At 46.6% G+C, this 23700-nt stretch overlaps 2 protein-coding genes and 1 long non-coding RNA gene across 12 annotated transcripts; 2 read left to right on the top strand and 1 right to left on the bottom strand.

The window, feature by feature from the left end:
- The first annotated feature begins 575 nt into the window (after window positions 1-575).
- LOC127333802 (uncharacterized) lies at window positions 576-4618 on the top strand. 9 transcript variants are annotated; one of them, XR_011752073.1, is made up of 7 exons: window positions 579-722; window positions 834-1071; window positions 2188-2286; window positions 2382-2437; window positions 2519-3763; window positions 3853-3994; window positions 4069-4618. It is a non-coding gene; the product is annotated as an uncharacterized lncRNA (long non-coding RNA). The 9 variants fall into 9 exon arrangements; XR_007871530.2 differs by having other exon boundaries at window positions 2188-2437; window positions 2519-2657; window positions 2822-3763; XR_007871529.2 differs by having other exon boundaries at window positions 580-722; window positions 2188-2249.
- Window positions 4619-4839: 221 nt separating this feature from the next.
- On the top strand, window positions 4840-8530 carry LOC127333799 (FHA domain-containing protein FHA2). Its single transcript, XM_051360233.1, has 3 exons — window positions 4840-5457; window positions 6730-6893; window positions 8097-8530. Exons 1-3 carry the CDS (start codon window positions 4887-4889, stop codon window positions 8292-8294), a joined length of 933 nt encoding a protein of 310 aa, XP_051216193.1. The 5' UTR covers window positions 4840-4886; the 3' UTR covers window positions 8295-8530.
- Window positions 8531-9725: 1195 nt separating this feature from the next.
- LOC127333796 (uncharacterized) lies at window positions 9726-14409 on the bottom strand. Of its 2 annotated transcripts, XR_007871524.2 has the most exons (4): window positions 11080-14409; window positions 10500-10890; window positions 10098-10317; window positions 9726-10057 (listed from the first exon to the last, which is right to left on the bottom strand). XR_007871524.2 is itself a non-coding variant. In XM_051360230.2 (3 exons), exons 1-2 carry the CDS (start codon window positions 14018-14020, stop codon window positions 10502-10504), a joined length of 3330 nt encoding a protein of 1109 aa, XP_051216190.1. In that variant the 5' UTR covers window positions 14021-14409; the 3' UTR covers window positions 9726-10317; window positions 10500-10501. The 2 variants fall into 2 exon arrangements, 1 of the variants encoding a protein (XP_051216190.1); XM_051360230.2 differs by having other exon boundaries at window positions 9726-10317.
- Window positions 14410-23700: the final 9291 nt, after the last annotated feature.

Below are 23700 nucleotides of genomic sequence, written 5' to 3'. Positions count from 1 at the left end.
CTTGGTGGAGTCCAAAAGTGGATCCCTCGGGCTTTAATCGTAGCACGCTGGATGGAGCGTACTACGGTAGCCAATAGATATACATACTAAACCTTGGTCATGGGAAAGACCATGGACTCTAGGGACTAGTTTGTAAATTTAGGTTTGGCCATGCGAATCCTTTATGTAGCACCTCGACCCGACGGACCCAACCCAAAACACAATGTTTTAGCTAGGCTCAAAGCTCGTTTTTTTGGTAGAAGCCCTATCGGTAGAAGCCCTATCTGAAAGCCTAACAAACTTTGAAAGTACATGATTCTAGAAAAGGCGTTTTGGAACATGGGTCCAGATGATCCCTTTATCTGAACCACTGATCTGCGTTTGGGGATACGTGCCTGGACCATTGTCAGGGTCGATACGGCCCTCTGAAATTCGAACTACGGGAGCAAATACGCGGTCATTAAATGAAGTGGGCCTGTCGCTACGCAGATGGAGCGAGTGCCACATAGTTTGCTCGGTACACGGCGTTCGACGGAGTGCTCTCGGTGGACCAGTGGTACATGTTAGGACGCCGATATAGGACCAATGGTCCGCCGACGTGGGGGTGGCCGGGTAGGGGTTAAGCACTGAACTCTTGTCGTACCCATCCTCTTCAAGTCCGGCCGGCGTGACGATTCAGCGGCGTGCGCCACCGTGGGGTGGGGTGGGGGGTTCATGGATTTCCCGCTGGATCCAGTTAGCAGGTACGCGCATATCTCGGATTCCCGGCCTCGAGCTGGTCGTCTACTCTTTGGGTGAGGTATGGATCATGGGATCAGGCTAATTGATAGATTTCCCTCAAATCTAAACCGTAGTCTGCCTATATATGCGCCGTATCCGGCTGAGGCAGCAGCGCTGAGCTTGCAAGGGGAGGACTCCGTCAGCAGCAACGCTGGACCCGCGGCTCCAGGTGTGGCTGTGCTTGGCGACCTTGTGGACGGGAGTAGCGTGGGCGGGGGGTGGTGGCGTTGCCGGCCCGGAGGTACCTGTTCCAGCTGATTCCGCGGAATCCACTGAGCAAGGCGACCCACAATCCCCCGGATGGATGAAAAGGTTAGCTGTTGTTCATGAAAATTTGTTTCCCTTTTTGCATGCCAATGCCTGTGTCTGTGTTAGTAACATCTAGTGGGGAGAAAATGGATCTGTGAGCTGATGAAATACGGCTGGATAGTGTGGGTTCCGTTGCCATGTTTGAGGATCATGTAAATTCAGTATTCGACTATAAAATGAGTATGTTCAGTGGATGTCAACTTGTTATATTTTTTTTCGGGTTGGGATCTGTTATCTGATATGTAATGAGATTTGATTATGTCTGGCACAAGAATTTGATTAATGTCTGGTTAGCATGTCTGCGGACAAATTGAAATGGTCCACCTAGAATATCTGAAAATTGGGATGACATAAGTGGAGGTCAGTTCAATTTATTTGTCAGGTAAGTTGACAAAAAGTTGAATTAATGTAGGTTCCGTTACTACTGACAATGAACCTTACTTTCAAGTATGTGCGAAAATAAACTAGGATGTTCATTGCTGGTCAATCAATTTTCTTTTGGTTGGAATGTGCCCTCTGTGGTCACGTCAATGTCTCGCATCACAATTTAAGTAGTTTTAGATATCATGTTTGTGGCCAAAAAATAAAAATATCACCCTGGAATAGGTGACAAAATATAAGGACATGTGGGGAGGCCAGTTGAAGGATCGTTTTTCTGAACTTTATTACTGAATTTTGTGAGCGTATCTGTACTGACAGAAATGCTCCGTGGGGGTAAACGAAAGTGAACTGATGGAATTTGGTTTCTACTTCCGCTTATATGTTACTGCGTGCCTAAACAGGAATTTAGTATAATGGTTGGCTTGTCAGCTGACCACAACAGGGGAATCGGCGTGTGTGTCCAGAGAAGTAAATTATAGAAACTGAAATTTCTGAGTGCACATGTGGATAGTTGGAACAATATGACGCTGGACTTGAATTCCCGTTAACGGGGTAGTTGCACCATTGTCTTGTTCCCGTTTATATGTGCTAGAATTTCTTTTGTATTCGATCGTAGCTGAGTGTGCACCACCTGCCATGTCTGGGCTTTTAACTAGTTGTCTTTCTGTGCCTTTGTATTACCGTTTTTTATGTGACCATTTCTGTACTTAAATGAGTGAAAATACCTCTGTTCTGCAGAGTTCGCGTCGGCCGAGCACTGCCAGAACTCATTGCGCGGAACGGCAAAGCGCATTAGAGAAGTAAGTACGGTGTTTTGCGGAGAAGCTCGGTGATGAGGTCATCGACCCCTTCCTGGGTACAACTTTTGACTCGCTTAGTGTGGCGTACAACTTATATAATCTGTATTTCTGGGAACATGGTTTTGGGATCAGATATGGGGAATTCAGCAAAGACGAAGTGCATGCAAGAACTCGTCTGCGGGTGCTCGGTGAGGATGTATATTAAACATTTGATTGCGTCATGCTTGTGGTGGTGTGTAAATCAATGATTTCCATGTTATGTGCTGCAGGAGAAGCCCACTGGTGAAAATACAAGGTCTTGCCGTTGTGAATGCCCAGCAATGATACGGCTGCTGAGATCTGCAGACAATGGGTGGTACACTACGGAGCATAGAGTAATCCACAATCATGTGCTGACGGAGACATGTGGTGAGACTGCATTCTGGCCGTCACACAGGCACATAGATATGTTCACGAAGGACTTGGTTAAGCAGCTTAGGGATAACAACATAAACATTGGCTAGGTGTACAACATTATAGGGAGCTTCTTCACGAGTGTTGATAACCTACCTTTCACAAATCGGTTGCTGCAGAATTTGTGTGAACAGCTAAGCCGAGAAGAGGCAGATGATGATGTGAGGAAAACAATTGAAGTTTTCGACCAGATAGGTGCAAAGGACCCAGATTTTGTTTCAGAGTCCAGGCTGATTCAGATACCAGGATCAAGACCCTCCGGTGGACAGCAGGAGTATAAATACTTTGGTGATGTAATAACCTTCGACATGACATACGGACCAAACTTGTATGACATGCCATTCGGTCTATTCGTCGGGGTTAATAACCTTTTTCAGAGCTTAATTCTGGCCGGTGTCATGGTCCGGGATGAGCAAGAGCAAGTAGAGAGCTTCGAGTGGTTTTCACAGAGTTCGTCCGCATGATGGGAGGTGATCCTCCACAAACCATACTGGCAGGTAATTTTCACTTTGTTTTCCTGCATTTCGAAAAGACGTGCGGTTGTTCTGTTATCAACGTTCTTATGTCGACAAAATAAAATGCTTGTGAAGACCAGTGTCAAGCAATGGAGCTGGCCATAAAAAAGGTTTTGCCGAACACAGCCCACTGTCCACCGTTGGTGCAAATGGCATGTGCTGAAGAAGGCGAAGGAGTCCCTAGGACCATTGTCAGATTGGCATGTGGCTGGCCATGCTATGTGTTTTATACCTGTGTCCACATGGTTATTAGATGGATTGCATGCAGAGCAGGATGCAACAGCTGGATGGCATGCAACCATGTAAGTGTTCAAATTTTAAAAGTGCTGACTAGTTCAAAATTCGAATGAGTGGGAGGGAAATGCTTGGCTACCTTTCTATATAAGGGAGAGGCCTTGTCTTCGTATAACTAGCAGCAGATAGGAGGGAAGCTCTGAATACACAGTTCAGGTTTTGTGAGATATGGCACCCACTGATGCATGGTCTAAGTTCCCGGCTTTGACAAGCGAGTCTGCACTTGATGGCGAGCAGGGCGGCAACGAGCAAGTACGTATTCTGACAGTGCTAGTTCCCCCTGTTTTTCGAGTTCGCTTTTGCACCAAGATGGTGTTGATTTTGGTTGATATGTTACTCAGGAGATTTCAAAGTTCAAATCCAAATGGAAGCGGGTTGAACCATGTCGGAAGCAAAGCAGCGGCTGTTCCTGGATTTGGATTTGGCAACCACGGAGCAATGGTGGCAGGCGTGGACTCTGCTGTTGATACGGTGAGTGACGAGGTATGTAAAGTGAGATTGTTTTGTTAATTATGAAGCAAAGTCCGCGAGGGCATGCGACTGAAACCTTCGTGCAGGCACATGCAGGAATACGTGCTGGGAATCTTCAGTTAAGCGGGCGAGAATAGATCCGGATCAGTAGGGCGTTAGCAGCAGGTCCAGGGCAAAATTTCTTGCTAGTACTTCCATTGGTTTCAAATTGGTGTGATCGTTCTTGAGTTCCAAATGAGGCGGAGCAGGCCATGGATCTGGAGCTTGGTTGGGGATTGTGACAAATCTCAGGGGCACTGCTTGGGAGGGGTGTGACGGAGGAAGGGGTGTGAAGATGCAGGCGCTTAAGAAGAGGTCCTGCCCCAAGACGTGTGTATGTGTGCTCTCTCGTGCCGAGAAGCCCTAGAACATCGGTACAGCACGGTCCAGATCGTCTACCGGCATCTTAGACCGCGTACGGGTCACGGCAGAAACGGCATTAACTCCGGCCGGTGCGTGGGCCATGGAACTATTCTATATCTGAGATACGTCACAGAATACTACATACTATACTGCCTGTTCCACAGATCCCGATGTAATTGAATGGTTCAGATATAGGGATCATCTGGACCCGGGTTTCGTTTTGAATTTCCCCATGATTCTTATATATTCAAAAAGTAGGCTATTTTATTTTAGACTAATAATAACTAATGAATCCTAAGAGTTATTTTCTACCCAACACATATTTTCACTTTTTTGGGCCGGGCCAGGTCAGGCTCAGTCGCAACCTTTTCATGTCGGGCTTTTTCAGGCCCGGCCCGACGTTTGCCGTGGTGTACTTGTATATACGGGTATGAAATACAAGCAATATATCCAAATTGCCCTAGTACAATCAAACGGTCCGCACCGAACCTATCATCACCGAATGGGGAACTCCCGGCGCCCCGCCGCCGCCTCGGCGCCGGCGTCCGACCTGGAGGTAGGCTTCGCGAAGCTGCAGGGAGAGGACTTCGAGTACTACATGCAGACCTATTCCATCATCCTCGGCCGCCACAGCCGCAAGAAGGACCAGCACGGCGACGACACCCCGGACGACGTCGACGTGGACCTCGGCATCCTCGGCGGCGGCATGAACGTCTCCCGTCGCCACGCGCGCATATTCTACGACTTTGTGCGCCGCCGCTTCGCACTGGAGGTGCTCGGCAAGAACGGCTGCCTCGTCGAGGGCGTCCTCCACGAGCCCGGCTCGGCCCCCGTCAAGCTCGACTCCCAGGACCTCCTCCAGATGGGGGACGCCCAGTTCTATTTCCTCCTCCCGTCCCGCTCCGTCTTTGACACGGATGTCGCTCGCCGCGCTGCAGTCCCGCGGCTTATACCGCCTCCTCCCTCTGACTCTGACGAGGAGGAGGATGATGAAGAGGATGCTATGGAAGGTCAAGAAGAGGCTGCTGCGGCGGCTAAGCGGTCAAGGAACGGAGACGCCGGCGGACCCTTTGGTAAGTATTGCAATGTCTATTTCTTTGAGAAACCTCTCTTTTATGTATTGATGACATTAGATTGCTGCCTCTTGAGATGTATTTGCAACCATTGGTAAAATTGCTAGGATATGCTGATGCCTGTATCTTTATGGGGAGAGGATGCTCCAATTGGATAGGGCCTTTGTTGTGGCAATGTTGGGTATTGTTCATTTGTTCCTCTGTACCTCAACTGGATCTGATTGCGTTTGGTTTCTTATCAAAAGTAGGGTACTGGTTACAGTTTTAGGAAGCATATTGAATTTTGTTGATGTCTAGTTTATGAACAAATGATTACAAGTCTTATTGGTAACGTGTTGCTTAATTTCTTATGACTTGTGACTTAAATATTATGGCATGTCATTAGCCATTCCTGTTATAAGTTGGTTTTTCTTATTTTCTCGCGCTGCCTTTTCCTCTGTGATTACACAGTAAGAAATTGACCATAAGGCTGGATGATTGCAGAAACCATAAAATTTTCAGCGATTACTCCAATGAGTTGCATATGTGCCTTTGGCAGGTCTTTCTTGTAAATAAGTTCTCTAATGATATTACAATCATTACAGTTGGTGACCTGGATATTATTGGTGGCTTTCAGTTTGCTTCTATGGCTATTATGTTTAGTTCTTTGAATTATCCCTTTTATTCAAGCTCTTCGAGAGATGTTTTAGCAAGACTTAAATCTCTTATTAGTTTGTTTCTAGGAGGTAGTTCAGGTGAGATGTGAGTAAGATTGAACCGGAAGATAGTGGCAATTGTCATATTTTTTTACTCTTTGTTTTCCCATTATCTCTCTCTATTGAAATCATTGTCCCCATTATCTTGTTTTCAGTTGAAGTAGAGTTGAGACTTAAGTTTCCCCAAACTACATTGCACAACCCAAATTTTAGCAGTTTTCAATTGCTGTACACACATACCTATTAATAGATGTTACCTGCTGTGATCATGAGAAATGCACTAAACATAATAGCCATAGAAGCAAACTGAAAGCCGCCAAAGTGATCTGGATTAAGAGCAACAAAGTGAGCTTTTTATTGGCTTACATGTTATATGAGAAATGCAAATGCAGTTAGATATTCTCTATGATTTGGTTGCTGGTTGGCTTCAGCAATTTTTGTGCAGTTGTTATGTTCATTTTATTCCATGATCTCACATGCTATCAGCTTCTTTCGATTATTTTATGAAATTTTCTCAAATTGGTCTTATAGCATTTCAAAAGTCAAAACAGACCAGTAATTTTCTAATTTTGTGCAGCAAGAAGGTCAGAGCCAGGATCAAAGGGTTACAGTTACAGGGAAGCAGATAACCTACAACTGTTGCAGTTGGAAGAGAAAGATGTTATCTCCTCCGCTGCTACTATTATACATGATCTTTGTGGACCTCAGGAAGGGGTGCCTATGGACAAGCTTCATGAAGTGGTAATTTTCTCTTTTTTGTTCCTTCAGATTTAAAAACAATTTGTATGCATCATATTTTTTAATATTTGTTTTGATTAGTCATTTCACCACCAGATAATTATGTGAACTTTGCGCTTTCAGTTGTCCGTAAATTACCGTTTCAAACGATTGTATAAAGCAACACAATATGTTTGTGGATCACCATTGGTAACAAGACTGGTTGACCAAACATTCCTGACTCGTGGTCTATTGGGCTTAGCTCAGAAGGAAATGGTCAACACAGTAATCTGTGATCTGCCACCCCTTTTTTTTTGCGTTGTAATGGTCTATAGATACTAGCTGATTAGCTATCGCTCTAAAGACATCGCTTTCTTCCTTCATCGAAATGGTCAGCTATGATACACACCACACCACCTTTACTTGTGGCTATGAAACACATAGAACCTTCCTTTGCTTGTCCATATTAGGATATCTTATCTATATCCTCCTGCTGCGGTTGATGTACATGTGTGATTCAAGCTCCTTGAGAAATGAGTATTGGTACAGGACCTTTTACTAAAAAAAAACAAAAGGGGAGGGGTATCCATAGTTTTTCTAAGAAAAGCAAGAAACTCTGTTGCAATATTCACTCCTGTGGGGGTATCCATAGTTTTTCAAAGAAAAGCAAGAAACTCTGTTGCAATATTCACTCCCGTTGGGGTTCGAACCTGGCTGGCTTGGATTGCCAGACAGTGCCCTCACCACTCACCAGTGAGCTGGAAATCAGTTCTTTCCAGGGTCTATGGTGAGCACTGTATTTAATTAGCTGTATTGTTGGACCAGCCGTTTGGCGACAACCAACCTTGTTACATCATCTTGTTAGTGATGTGCTTGCGTATCCGTTAATAGCTGTTATACATGCAACCAGCTCTAAGCATATAGTTTCTCCAGCACTGATTTTATAATGTCTGGAATACTTATTATTTGTTCATATCAGGCTGGATTGTTAGCTGATAGTTCGATTTGGTTAGTCAACAGTGTGTTTCTTTGATGGGTTTATTTCTGGGGTAATTTGGAGTTCTGCTTGTTATCTGTAACATCAAAATGCCCCTTTGATTAATGTTTTTTTGGTGCTCCTACTTTGATGATGAGTTTGTCATATTCTATGTTCAGTCATATTTTGCCAGCTTTTGATGTGTGTTCATACATGTTGTATCCATTCTGACAAGTACACTCTTGTTTTAGATGTTTGAGAAGTATGGCAACTTATGGCACCACAACAGGGTGCGAAAATATTTGACGTCGGAAGACTGGCCCGAGAGTGAAACTGAAGGTAGGCCATGGCATGGACTGTCAGTGCTGTTAAGGAAGTACCCAGAGCAATTTGTGATCAACATGGGAAAAGTAGGGCGACAAAGCACAGAGTTTGTCTCGTTGCTTTAGCTGCAACCATGACAAGTTTCTACAGATTTCTCCTTATGTCTAGTACAGGTTGGAGCATACATTTTCTTCTTTTCTTCTACTGTAGACAGTGAGAACCAGCTCAGGGTAGATATAGATTTGCTGGTTAAATCTTGCCTTATGTCCGTGTTTAAACCTATATATACATGCATTGTGCAAGAGCAATTACCTCTGCAATCCTGATGTGCTAGAATGCTGGAAATTCACATGTTTTTTGATCTTACTGCCTTTGTCTTTGGTTAACATCCAGAATATATTTCCATCTTGGTAGGAGTAATTAGTTAAATCTGGAGAAGTAGAACATAATTTTGAAAGGGCCTTTCAGAAAATATAGTTTTAAAAGGAAACTGAGAGCTTAAGCTCTATTTACCCAGTACATGTTCTACTATTAACCTTAAACATACGCTTTTGTATGATTTGTGGAATTAATTATTAGAAGAGCATGGAAGTAATGTTTGTTATATGTATCTTTCTGGCGTATCCATATTTTTTTTCCAGAGTTTAAGAAGTTATTCATGTATCATCGCACTGGCCTGGCCACCTAGGTGCTCGATAAGCAGTTCATGTACATTTTTCTTCGGTTGGCATTGTAAGTGTTACAAGTGACACGAGCAAATGTACCTTAGAATAGGTAGCAAATCTTTTTATAACCATGGGTGCTGATTCAGTTCTTACCACCTGCCACTAATTAGAAAACGAAAAAACAGAACGGAAACAATGCATAGGTTTAAGTCATTGATCTGTAACAACGATTGCAACTGCGCCAGCATTAAAACCTCGAAGTTTTGGGTCCACTTCAGCATAGAAGTGAGCCTGCTGCTGAAGTGTGTTGCACTATGAAAGGCTTTTGGGCAGTCAAAATTAAGAATACACATACGGTTCGTGAAACCAGCATGTTTGGGACATGAGTACATGACAACTGCCCGACTTCCTGGTATAGCTATGGATGTGACATAGAAGCCCTCCTAACATTTTTTGTGTATCCACTTGAAGGGAAATGCATACCTTTTTAGGACTGCTATGCAGTGCATACCATGTTCCAGTAGATATACTTAAAAGTCAGTTCATATAGTTACCAACTGGCAATATTCCAAGATTCAAGCGTTTCCACTTTGACGGTGTACAACCAAAACATATTTATAGGTAACAAACCAAATTTACAGCAGATAACATATTGTCTGTTGCGTCAGTACCTAATCCCTGAGAACCAAATTTACAACACATAATATACATGTGCTGCAAAAGATCTTTACACGCAAAAATGTTTATGGAGTTTTGGTGCTTGAGCTTTCTCAGAAGAGATTACTCTTTTCTTCTCTCTTTTGAGGGAGAAATTTTCTTTTTCATCAGGCATACAACCACTCCTTTGGAACACAGATGCAGGACTCTGTAGTATCATGAAAGTAAAATATGTGCCTAAATAGTGAGATTCTCCATGTTAATTATATACGGAGAATACATACCATTCAAAAAAAGAGTAATGTATTCCCTTTTACAGTCTACATTACAGCTATCATTAGTATTCTGAAGCGCGTACCATAAAAGGCAAGCGAGCTATCTTCAGTTAGTTCAGAATCTTGACCAGTTGCTATCATTAGTATTCTGAAGCGCGTACCATATGGCAATATGTGCAATGCAGTGCTAATCCTACTGTATCATCCTTAGGCCAGTGGATCTGTTTAACTTTCAGACCTGAACCTATCTACCTATCCTGGGGAGTCCCATGAACAGCTTGAATTATTTGCCTCCACTGGAAGAGCTGTAGCTGAAGTCAGAATATTCAACCTCAAATGCTTCAACCAGTGGTTAAATCCAGAGATTGCCCACCTGCCTGGGGACTTTATCTTGCTCAGAAATCAGAAAGATGATGTCCTTTTTCATCGGGAAGCCATGTAAAGAGACGGCTTCCAGAAGCTCAGGACATACACTAAATGGTCTTCAGCTATCAACTTAATCATTGAATACTCCCTGGATAGATGAGTGGTAAAAGCTTGAAGATGTTTGCCTGCCAAGCAAGAAGAAACACATCATGTGAGCATTTTTTTCTCATGTAATATTAGAAGGTTCTGGCACAAATAACTGAAAATTTGGTGGTGCTGCATAATCTGATCACAGAACAAAAATAAAGATGGGAGCTGGATCGCTTGTTGGGATCCTTAACATAACCATAAGATCACTTCATCTCACCTCTAAACCTTTAAAGGAGAATCATCTTCGGTAGCTGGCTCCGATGCTGGAGATGAGAATGAATCACAAGAGGAGGCTCGAGCATCGATCAACATGGATATCACTTCTCGCATGCTAGGCCTATCTAATGGTGATTCACTGGTGCAGAACAATGCAATCTTCAGTACCAGAGTCATTTCTTCCACAACCCTCTTTGAGTGCAGATTGAGTCTGTTGTCGAAAACTTCCGAATTTGGTGCCGTGCTATTCATTGTCCGCCTCACCAAATTGACAAGATCTCCTCCTTTCTCAAGAGGCTGAATTGCACATTGCCCGGTCACTAGTTCCAACAAAACCACCCCGAAACTGTAGATATCGCACTTTTCAGTAACCTTCATGGTGAAAGCATACTCTGCATCACAAGAACAGCATAATTAGAATCCATAAACTTCTTAAGAAACCGATCTTTGTATGCATCAACTTGCAGGACCATATAAGCTTTGTCTGCATGCATGCTATATGGTATACGAAAGCAAATGAAACTATGCTGACAAAAAAGTTTGAGCTTTAACTGTAATTCCTAGTGCAATGAAGATCGAACCTGGGGCAATGTAACCATATGAACCAGCTACAGCGGACATTGTTCTGCTGTTGGAAATGTCAATAATTTTTGCCAAACCGAAGTCTCCCACATGAGCCTCCATCATGTCATCGAGCAGTATATTATTGGACTTAATGTCACGGTGAATCACCTTTGGTTTGCAATCACTGTGAAGATATCGTAGGCCTTCAGCAGCCCCAAAGGCGACACGATACCTGGTGTCCCAGTCCAGCAGGTACGCGTCCTTGCTACCGTGAAGCAACTCTCCAAGGCTACCATTTTCCATGTACTCATACAGTATAAGGTTGGAGTCCTGGTTGGAGCAGAAACCATATAGTTTGACGATGTTGCGGTGCCTGACATTTGCAAGGGTAGTTATCTCGGCTCGAAAGCTTTTGTCTACATTGGAGCCTTCTCCCTGACATTTGAGCATCTTAACTGCAATTCGCCGACCATCAGGCATGACAGCCTTATAAACTATACCACAAGCACCCCTTCCAATGACAGCACTCTCTGAGAAGCTCTCGGTCGCTTTCAAAAGCTCCGGATAGGTTATTCGCTCCTTGAGAAAGTAGTGAGGACCAGAGAACCCAGCCTTGCGCTCCTCACTGGATACAAGCTTCGGTATCTTGGATTTTAAAAGCCAACAAACAACTGCAATCAGCACCAACGAAACTAATATGATGACGATGGAGGCAATGCTGATGATCTTCTCTCTGAGAAACCGCTTCTTCCGCGCTGCTGCTTCCCTGCTTGCATAGGATGACTTTGACGAAGCTGGACAAGCTCTGCCTTTGATACCACAGAGACCATCATTCCCAAGGAAGTTGCTGCTGTCCAGGTGCTCAAACAGCGTAGTGCTGGGAAGTGACCCAACAAGATTATTGTAAGAAAGGTTGCACTCCATAAGGCTTGAGAGTTCACTGAATGAAGAAGGGACCTCTCCTTCAAGCTCATTGTTGTTCAAGAACAGGTACTCCAGCATGCGCAAGTTCCCTAGTTGAGTTGGGATCTCCCCAGATAGCATGTTGTAGCTGACATTTAGAGCAATCTGGAGGGTATTGAGTTTGCCAAGCTCAACCGGCACATGACCAGACAGGAAGTTGCCTCCCATCTGCAGCTCTGTGAGCCGGGCAAGGCCTCCAAAACTTCTTGGAATGGTACCATTCAGACTATTGTCAGATAGCTTCAGCTGCTCCAGGTTCACTAATGTGCCGAGCTCCTGAGGAATGAGGCCGGTGAAGGAGTTTCTGCTGAGATCAAGCCTCTGCAACTTTGTACACCTTCCCAGCTCCCGGGGAATCGGTCCGTTGAGCTGGTTCGATGATATATTGAAGGCGACAAGCTCCGTCAGGTTGCCAATGCCAGCAGGCATCTGTCCGACAAAGTAATTATCCGACAAGATCAGCCTCTCTATGCTCCTGAACTTGCCGATCTCAGGCGGTATCGGGCCAGAGAACCGGTTCTGGTTCATCTCAAGCGCCGAGAGATTCTGCATCAGTGACAGCTCGACGGGCAGGCTCCCAGTTAGCATGTTGCCTCCCAACCGGAGCTGCGTCAGGGTCTTACAAGCCTTGACACCCGGAGGGATATTACCGATGAGACGGTTCGACCCCAGGCTCAAGAAGATGAGCTTCTGGTACCTGCAGAGGTGAGGGGGGATGGTACCCGTCAACCGGTTGTCCGACAAGTCGAGCACCGAGAGTGCGCTGCTGGCTCCCAGCAAAGGAGGGATGGCACCATGGATTTGGTTGTCGAACAGCTGCAGGTACTCCAAGCCAGTGAGGTTCTGAAACTCCATGGGAATTGCGCCGGTGAGGTTGTTGATGGACAGGTCTATTCTTCTTATGACACTCAGCTGGCCGAGCTCCGGCGGGATGCCACCTTGCAGGCGGTTCTCGAAGAGGTGGAGCAGCCGGAGGGTCTGTATGTTCCCAAGCTCACGGGGGATGATTCCAGCGAGCTTGTTCTCCGACAGGTCAATCTCCACAGCACTCTGCAAGCTCCCAAGCTCCTTTGGGATGGTGCCGTCGAGCTGGTTCCGGTAAATGTAGAGCTTGTGGAGCATAGAGAGCGCGCCGAGCTCCCTCGGGACGCCGCCGGTGAAGGCGTTGTCGTTCAAGGCGAGCATCTCGAGGCTCGTGCAGTTCCCGAGCTCCGGCGGGATGTCGCCGGTGAGGGCGTTCTGCCAGAGGATCAATGTGGTGAGGTTCTTGAGCCGGCAGAGCTGGCGGGGCAGCGGCCCGGCGAGGCTGTTCTGCGCGAGCCCGAGCACCTCGAGTCTGGCGCACTCGCTGATCTCGACGGGGATCGGGCCGGAGAGGTCGTTGAGCCCCGCGCGGACGATGCGGAGGCGCTGGAGCGCGCGGACGGACGCTGGGATCCCGCCGGTGAGGTTGTTGCTGTAGATGACGAGCTCCTCGAGGGCGGTGAGGTTGCCGATGCCGGCGGGGATCTCCCCGAAGAGGAGGTTCTCGCTGAGGAAGAGGCGGCGGAGGTACGGGAAGCCGCAGAGCTCTTGCGGGATGGCGCCGTGGAAGGAGTTGGTGCTGAGGTCGAGCACCTCGAGCGCGCGGCACGCGGCGAGCCCCGCGGGGACTGGGCCGGACAGCGCGTTCTTGGACACGTTGAGGACGCCGAGGCGCGGGAGCGCGCAGACGGCGGCGGAGAGCGCGCCACTGAGGCCGAGCCCGTGGAGCGTGACGCCCGTGATCTCGCGTGCGGCGGAGCAGGTAATGCCAGGCCACTGGCACGGCCCGTCGCCACCCGCCGCGTCGTCCCAACTCGGCAGGCGCCCGTCGATGCCCACCAGCGCGCTCTTGAACTCCCGCAGCGCCTCCGCCTCCGGGCTACTACTCTCCATTTGCTCCGCCGCTGTCACAGCCGAGCCCACGGCAGCAAAGAGGGCCACCAGGAGCAAGAACCGCGCCATGGTCGCCATTGCAGCAGACTGACAAACACCAGTGGAAGAAACAAACCCAGGAGCTGGGAGGGCCTCGGGCAGCACAGCAAGGCACGCACTAGACTTGTGGCAAGAAACAGAGTGCCATGGACCTCCTTTCCCACCCAGTGCGACAGTCGGCCATGGGCGGGCAGGGCGAGGTGGGTGGCACTAGTCACTAGTCGCGCGCGCAATCCCGATATGTAGTGAGTGGGAGCTGCAGGGAGGGAGGTTGTAGGGGGCTAGAAGCGGAGAGGTGGAGCTTTTTAAGGCGGGGCGTGCACTGTGATGTGGCCACGGGCGCCCGTCGACATTTCGCCGAGCAGGTGATGCGATTTGTCTTTGGACGCGAAGGCAAGTAGGAGGTGGAAGGAGTAGACGGGAGAGTAGACTGGAGCAGTAAAGTACGTGTGCTCGTGTGGATTACGGATCGCCGAAAGCGCCCTTTTGGTTTGGGTCACGCTGAGCGTCCCCCGGGGGATTAGATTTCTAATCCCCCGGGTGGACAACCGTTGGATTAGCTCGATTTGACCGTCCAGATCATGACACGTGTCACAGTATACCTCAGTCCCACTTTTGCTACCATAATGTACCAAAATAGCAAAAAACGGTTCGTTTGTAGCAAAATCAACACAATTGTAGCAAAACACGGTTCACCCAAAATACACACAGATCTCGTCGGAGACTCGCCGGAGACGATGTAGCGAAAATGTTGTACTATTGTAGCAAAAAAATTCTGGTATTGTAGCAACACCGACCTCATCGGAGAGCTTTAAAAAAAAACTCGCCGGAGATGTCACCCGGGACCTCGCCGGAGGCGTCGCCGGAAACCTCACCGGAGACATGGTAGCAAAAAGAATATGCTAAAGTAGCAAAAAAAACACAAAAATGTAGCGGCTTTTTTGTGCTATTGTAGCAAAACCGATCTCGTCGAAGACTCGCCGGAGGACTCGTAGCACATCCGCCGTGCCATGGTAGCAGAGCAGGCCGCCGCATGGAGCACCACCGCTATGCCATGGTAGCAGAGACGTCGGCCGGTCATAGCAGAAGCCAAAAGCCGATGGTAGCAGCGGCCACCGCCGGTGCGGCGAGGGCCACCGCCTGCAGCAGCACCCACCGCCATCGGTAGCAGGGCAGCGGAGGAGCAGCAGATGGCCATGGTCCGCGACCCCTGCTGCTACTCCCCGCCGGTAGCCGGAGCTTGGCCTATGGTGGCGCGGCGGATCTGCAGGTCCAAGAGGCCGGCGAAGCTTGATGGGGGGGCGACGCAGAGTAGAAAATACGAGGGAGGGGCGGAGCAGGCCCAAGAGGCCGGCGGCGGTGCTCTCGACGGGGGCCGGCGGCGGTGCTCTAGACGGGGGCCGGCGGCGGTGCTCTCGACGGGGGCCGGCGGCGGCGCTCTCGACGGAGGCGCGGCCGGGATGGAGCGGCGGGGCCGGTGGCGCGCGAGCAGCGGGGACGACGGAGCGGTGGGGAGGAGGAAGGGATAACGTGGGTGGGACCTATCGTGCGGGCGGTGGTTCCACTCGTTTCCATCGCTAGTCGTGGACACGCGGCGTGTTCTCGAAGCGGAGGAACGGAGCGCTGATCCCCCGGGGGTTCGGCAGCGTTTTCCTTTTGGTTTGGGCAAAAGCCATGCTCGTGAACGTAAGGATTATTGTAAGGAACAATAAGCACTTTGTGGCTAGCTAGGATTAGTACGTGTGTTTCATAATCATCCCGCCACGCTCTTGTTCCCATTTCTAGCACAAAGGCTCAATTAGGGCATTGAGGTTTTGCATTCAACTATTGGGATGAGCTGCTCTATTCAAGGTAAGCATGTCATGCATGTGCGTGATAGCTTAATGTTATACACATACAAGCTATTAAGATTGGTTAGTTAAAAATTGTAGCGTTACATTTGTCATACAAATTATATTTGTGTGTATAAAAAGAACACAGGCTTGTTTTATCACATATTAACATGTTCATATAAACGAACCGGTACTGCCAAGGGGGTTACAACCGGCTGCTGATGATTGCTCATGACTTTTTTGGCAGCATATTAGTAGACTAGATAATGGATAGTCTCTTCATATGCTTCGTTTTATATGGTTGATTCATGTATCGACCTTATTTGCTCCTTGATTGTAAAACACTGAATAGTTTGTTACCCAAACTTTGAAATAAATGAAAGCCGTGGCATCGAGTGATGCAAAGGCTAGGGCAATGCTACCATATCGAGAAAAACTGCCAAGGGTGAGAGAGGAGGCGACTCTAAAAAAACAATATAGGGTTCTGCCCCCTCGCCGGCGACACTGCCGGTTTGCTTCCCCTACTGTGGCCTTGGCGCCTTGAAAGTGTGGTGGACCATGGACCCTCGCCATCGGTAGGGTTCCCATTCTTCCCCCTTTTTAGGTAATTTTGGGATAGTGAGGCGGCGACGACAGCCTGTAGTCAGAATAATGTCTTCCCTGCCCTATCCTCGCTCCGACATTGCGTCTAGCACCAATAGAGGGCATGTGGAGTTGCCTTCCCGGCCGATTTTGTAGGCTCCGGTCAGTGTTCGTGTCAGTTGGTGTGGTTGCAGGTTTGACCTTCCGATCTATGTTCTCATCTTTGGTGATGGTTGCTACTTTGGTGCGTTGGTCATTTCGGAGCCTTAGCACGACGACTTCACGCCCGACTACATCCTACTACGAAACTTTTGACTTACTCCGGTGAGGGAGGGGCGAGGACACGGGCACACCCTCGGCTTGCTCTAGTGATTGTAGTAATCGCCTAGCTAGATGGTCTAATGATTTGTTTATATTTTTTATTAATTTTATGGCTCTTTGTATTGTTGTTGATGATTATTAATATATCGGTGAACGCTTTTGAAAAAATAACATGTTCTCCAGAGATCGTCGAGAGATGTCTTCAGCTCTGTATGGCAGTAATTCAAGGAAAACTTTGGCCAAGTAGGCAATTACCTGTCATTTCAAGTTTTCAACCCCGTAGAGTTCGCTAGGTTTCATGTCGTGTCGGCTCGAGTTAGCTCCATCGCCTAGCTAGCTAGCAACACGCGAAGACGGCCAAACTTTACATCACATCACATAAGAGCGATCGCTTCAGGAAATAATCATGTCTTGTACGGCTCATCAGAGAATTATTTAACCAGGAAAATTCAGATTCTTTATGGAATCATGTCACTCTCTTTTGTCTAAAAAATCCTGTCACTCTCTCCCTGTCGAAATCTTCAGCTCGGCATGGAAATTGATCCCTTAAATTATTATTTCCGTTTTCTTGTTTTAACTATACCTCTCCAAGCAAGAAAACTTTGTGAGTTGATGGAAATGCATGGGATGGACACAACCACCTACCGTCTGTCGATCGATTCCTAGTCAAGCGAGATATATATGCTTCCAAATTCCAATGCTGGTGACCTGATCCTCACATGGCTCCCTGTACGGCTGTTCCAATTAATTGTTCTTGATTACCTATATTTTGAGGTTGTACTAATGTCCAATTATCTATAAAAATGTCGCTAATTTATCTAAATTTAGTTGTATCAAGACACTGTTTAATGTATAGATACATCTGAATTTAGATAAACTTATGTCTTACTTTTATTGATGGAGAAAGTAACTATATACCTCTCAACATGTATGTATATGTATTTCTATACTCGCTATAATCTACCAATACATATAATAGCATCAAAATGACCAGTTTTAGACCGGGCTGGTCATCTGGAATAATAAACCGTATGAAACCTTGTGCTGCCATATCAGCAGACATCACTGGTTAGGCCAAGAATTTTTGTAGGATATGCAGGCAGAAAATTCAGCAGCCGATATGGACCATTAGGATCAGCATAGTTCATGCATGTACGTATGCAGGGTAAGGCATGCATCTTATTTATTTAGTGAGGTCAATCTAACGTTCCGCATGAAATAATCGGCCCTTTTGTACTGTCTGAACTGGCATAGTGTGGTCGTCTCCCGTTCGGCCAAGATACCTTGTCTGGACTGGCACAAAAGTTAGGCCCGAGGCAACCAAGGCTTATTTCTTGGGAGTACATGAGACCTAAACAAAGCTATCGTATCAAGAAGAAGAAACGGTGATGTTTCTTCTCTCGAGTAAAGACGAAATGTTTGATCATATCATATCTACGGGGTAGATAAATTAGGCCACCGGTGTATGGAGGCCGTGCCTAACAGTGTAGGAAGATGGATGGATGAACAGTGTACCTAGGTGTGTAAAGTAAAGTGATGAAGTGCGGCATGTGCTCGACGCGACGAGATGAACGATGTCGGACGCAAGTTGGGAAAGAAACCTCATCCTTGGCCTGTTGAATGTTGCCACTGACGACTCTCTCATCGGGGGTGTGCACTACTGATAGATCGGGTGAGTGCCCGGGGGTCATCCGTCGTCCTCAGATGTGCGACGAATTATTTGCCCTGCTGCGCCTGGAGTTTACACCTGAAATGATGTAACCGGAGAGCTTTGCACTCAGGCGCCTTTCTCCAGTTAATCCATGCTCTTCATGTTTATAGCCTCGCCAAATGCACCATGCAAGTGCATGAAAAATGTAACGAGACAATTTATGAACGCTCAATGCACACGACGCTTCAGACCAAGACTGGGCTTTGTGGTGAGATACAACCACACTGGTTCATTTTCGAAAAAGAGACTATACCCTAGCCTCTACATCGATTGATGCCTGCGGTTGAAACAATTGAGAATTTTGATGAATGAACATATTGATTACATCGGCTCAATCAACAATGTACCCCCTCCGTTCCATAATGTATTGTATGTTTTTTTTACGAAAATGCATTGATCTATTAATAATAATCAACAATAGTACAAAGAGCTCTAAAAGTAAAATAAATTATAGATAGATTCATGTACCACCTAGAGAAAACTATAAGCACTAGAGAAAGCCAAAGGCACGCCACTGCCTCGCCCCTCCCTCAATGGAGTCATGCAAAGCTTGTCGTAGTAGAGCTTGTTGTTGTTGTAGATGAACGGAAAGTCATCGTGTTAAAGCTCCAAAGAACCAGCACACCAAAGCAACAAATGTCGCCAAAGATGAGAACCATCGATCGTAAGAGCCAGACTTGCAATTAGACCAACTAAGGCGAAGAACAGTTGGAAACTGAAGATCCATCGGGAAGACAACTCCATACACCCTCCATCGGCGCTAAACGCATCGTCGGAACATGGATATGTAGGGAGGACCACCTCACCATCCTAAAGAAGACACTGCAATTATCTATTAAAAAAAGGAAAATAAACCTCCCGCCGGCAAGAGGCCGGCGCACCTCCAAGGCCCAGTGCCTCTTGCCGGCGCACCTCCAAGGCTTAGTGCCACCGGAGACTGGACAGACGAAACCCTAGATTTGCTTTTTTTAACGCCCTGTATGTTAGCACAGGGTACTTCAAAAAAATGTTCATTTGTTCCAATTCTTAAATTAATTACAACCATGATTTGGGAGAAGGAAGAAGGCATGAATTGTAGATAAGGGAACAGAGGCCGAAGCTTTACTAATCCTCCACAACGTGTCCCATTACTATCTTCCTTAGATGTATGGAGCAATGTTTTTAAGAGAATGGAGAATTCCATGTGCAGTAGCAGTTGTTTCCAATGGTCATGTAGCAGGGCCAAGCCTGATAATGTTGGCCCACTATACAGCCTAAGAGTATGGTAAAAGCCAGGCATTTCTAAATGATGCTCGTGGCGCTAAATAGGAAGCCAACGCCCAGGCCTGGACCCTTGTTGACTGGCCCAGGTAAGGTTTCTTTCCTTTTCTTGTTTCATATCTTTTACTCAATCTTTTGCGTGTTTTTTTTCTTTATCTCTATGTTTCTTAAATTTATTTTTTAGCTTTAGTTTTTTCCCTTTATTTACTATGTTTTATGTCTATGAACACTAAGTTAGGAACGATTATAATTTTTTAGTGCATATAAACATCAAAATAGAAATACATAAACATTTTTTCAACATACATGAACAATTAGGGTTTAGGGTTGACAAATAAAAAATTAAACTATATTTATTAAGCTACAAATATTTATAAACACTTTCTTATATAATATTTACCAAAAGAATTTCCATATTGTTTTGGTTAAAAATATGAGATTTATGCAAAAAAGAAAATAAATATTTATGGTTTAAGTTTCCTTCTTATGTGAGGTAATAATAAAGTTAAATATCGCTGCCAAAGAAAGAGATGTAACAAGACGAAAGCGCGACAAAAGAACCATGAAGCAATTCAAGAGACTGTCTACCTAGTGTAAATGGGCCGAAACCACACAGATACACAATGCTTGGGGTATGCATACTATTGCTATGTGGCATTAAAAGTGAAAAATAGAAGCTCCCGTAGAAGAGGTCCCTGTCATTGCGTATTCGACGGTACTCCAGTGAGGGGAGCCTCACGGAGGGGATAGAGGGAGAGGGAGACATGGGGTGAGGAGTCACCGGGGTTACATGAGTTACCCAGCTTCAGACCTCGCAACAGCGACGAGATTCTATTGTCAAGCAGGTTTTTTGATAACTTGCCAGAATTCAAGTTTATCGGTGCCAATGAAAACTAGTGCACGTTAGAGTATCCCCTTGTGCAAGTTTTTGATTTTTTTTGTTTCTCTTCATTCTCTTTGACTATTTTCAAAACGAGGTGAAATTTGTTCGCATGAGCATTTATACCAAGTTGATTTCGTCAAAAATAGAAGTGGAATCTACGATATAATGACTAGTTGGGTACTTTAACAGGAAATTTGCCAAATTTGGTGAGAAGTCTATCACATACTTGTAGTTTAAATTAGCCCTAATTTCAGTAAATCGACAAAAAAATCATCTATATACAGGAAAGTCTACAGTCGATGTCTTGTGGGTCCATGTGAGGTGGGCACCATATGTCAGCGGCCCCGCGTGATTGAAGCCTAGATTAGAGGAACATTGTTTATCGGCTGCGCATCGATTCAAATATCCCGCCGCATCCATTCAAATATTTCGTGACCAATTTTTTTAGCACATTCCCCTTTTATCACTGGTCTAGAAGCTACAACCCACCGACCTAGTAAGATCCTAGCCAAGAAACCATCAGATTAAACCTTTATTTCTTCACAGACAAACACATTGGCATTCATTAAGTATGATTCCCTACTGTGCAAGCACAAATGAGTAGCTAACAAGAATTAGTCCAACTGTGAGAGCAACCAAGCATTAGCAAGGCTACTGTGGTGACATCAACCACAAATCAATCCATTAAACCAAAATTATAAGTCATCACTATCCATAAATGGATCCAGACTTCATTTATTTCCAAATTGATCATGGAGATATCAAATCATACACACCCTTGCATATAATCAACACTACATAAGCAGTTCATCCATAAATAATTCACCAAGGCATGAATACAAAGTAATCCATGCATTAACAAGCAATAGCATCACTGAGAGGCAACAACAGCATGAGACATTGCATCCTAGACATTGAATTTGATCCAATGTGCTATGGACAACAACAACAGCACACACACACACTTGAGCATCAGCTAGAGCAAGCATAAGTCACAGCAGTAGTTAGAGCAAGCCATGCAATTAGCCAAGAATCAAACCAATAACTAGCCACTGGCATCTCTTGATCAAATGGATCAATTAGATCAAGCACAAGGTACATCACATCACCACAAGCATGCAGTGATCCAGAAATGGATCAATTGGATCATACACAGGGCACAAGAGAGCATCACTGGCACCACAAGTGTCAGCAGTGCTAGTCTATGTCAACAGCAAGACCACTAGCAAGCATTTGCATAGCACATAAGCATAAATGGATTGGATAGGATGAAACAAGCTCCAGTAAGCATATGAGCAGCACAAGGACATGAACAAATAGGGTAGGCCTAGCACAGTGGACCAGTGAGAATTATACAGGCATAAGCATAGGACATGTAGACATGGATAGGCAAGAACATGGCATCAGTAGACTTAGGCAGAGCAGACATCAATCACATCATGCTCAATAGCAGTAGCAGCATACGCATGAGAGGATCTAGTAGGAAGAGCTCGAGAAGATGGAGCAGAAGGAGTAGAGAGAGGTAGAAGAGGGGATAGGATTACCTGGCGTGTTCATGGAGGCATCCATGGCGGCACGGTGGCACAGGACAGCCACGGCGGCGCCAAACCGTGGCCCGGCCGGTGCCAAACCACGCACCGCCAGCGTAGATGTACGCGAACGCACATGAGTGTCTAGGAGATGCAGATCGACGAAGTTCGTCGAGGAACTCGTCGGTGTCTGGCACGGGCGAGCACGCACACGACCCGCAGAGGAGGGGAAACCAAATCGACGTGGATGAAGATGAGCGCCGTCGCACGCTGCGTCGAAAGCGACCAACGGCGAGCCCTAGAACCATCGGAGACGGCCGGAGCGAGGCGGCGACCGTGGAGGCGACGCCATCGCCACGGGAATCGCCAGTTAGGGTTAGGGTTTGCGCGAGAGAGAGGGGCGAGTGAGTGAGGTGGGCCGACTGTAGGATAACGTAGCATAGAAAACAAAAAATTTCCTACCGCGAACACGAAATCCAAGCCAAGATGCAATCTAGAAGACGGTAGCAACGAGGGGATTATCGAGTCTCACCCTTGAAGAGATTCCAAAGCCTACAAGATGAGGCTCTTGTTGCTGCGGTAGACGATCACTTGCCGCTTGCAAAAGCGCGTAGAAGATCTTGATCACGGCGCCACGAACGGGCAGCACCTCCGTACTCGGTCACACGTTCGGTTGTTGATGAAGATGATGTCCACCTCCCGTTCCAGCGGGCAGCGGAAGTAGTAGCTCCTCTTGAATCCGACAGCACGACGGCGTGGTGTCGGTGGCGGTGGAGAACTCCGGCGGAGCTTCGCTAAAGCACGCGGGAGCTATGGAGGAGAGGGGGGCGGCTAGGGTTTGGGAGGGGGTGGCCGGCCACTTGGGGGGTGCGGCCAGGTGGTGGTCTTGAGGTGGCCGGCCCCCTCCCCTTATCCCTCATTATATAGGTGGAAGCCCCAAGGGTTGGACTACAAGTCTCCGAATAAGACCCGAACCCAAAACCTTCCATATGATAGGAAAACCTACCCAAGCTAGGACTCCCACTAGAGGTGGGAGTTCCACCTTCCATGGAGGGTGAAAGATCGAGATGTCGCCTAGAGGGGGGGGGGGGTGAATAGGCAATTACAAACTCTTGCGGATTTGTCTTGTAAGAATGCGGAATTAAACTATCGTTTAGTTTACAAGCACAAACCCTAAATATGCTAAGCTCAACTAAGTGTAACAATAGCAACTAGAGCTAAGCAAGATAGGCACAAGATATATGTAGCACAAGTGATAGCAAGATATATGTACTTCAAGCACGATGGCTATCACAAGGAAAGAGAGCTCGGGTATAGAAATAACCGAGGCACGCGGAGACGAGGATGTATTCCCGTGTTCCCTTGCTTTGCAACAAGGTACGTCACGTTTGGAGGAGTGGAGGTCCCACGAAGGATTCCCCGCGCCACGAAGGCTCACCCTATTCTCCGAACCACACCCACGAAGGATTATGGCCCTTTCCTTATGGTTAGCTTTTCCTCCGCTCCGGAGATGGCAAGCTCCACAACCACTTCACAAGCTCCACGAAGGAGAAGCCCGGGCCCCTTCACAATCTTCCACGAAGAGATCACCGGGACACCAA

This window comes from Lolium perenne, chromosome 2 (genome assembly GCF_019359855.2).
Source record: "Lolium perenne isolate Kyuss_39 chromosome 2, Kyuss_2.0, whole genome shotgun sequence".
Taxonomy (NCBI): domain Eukaryota; kingdom Viridiplantae; phylum Streptophyta; class Magnoliopsida; order Poales; family Poaceae; genus Lolium; species Lolium perenne.
The sequence above is the reverse complement of the archived record's forward strand: the minus strand, read 5'-3'. Positions and strand labels throughout refer to the sequence as shown.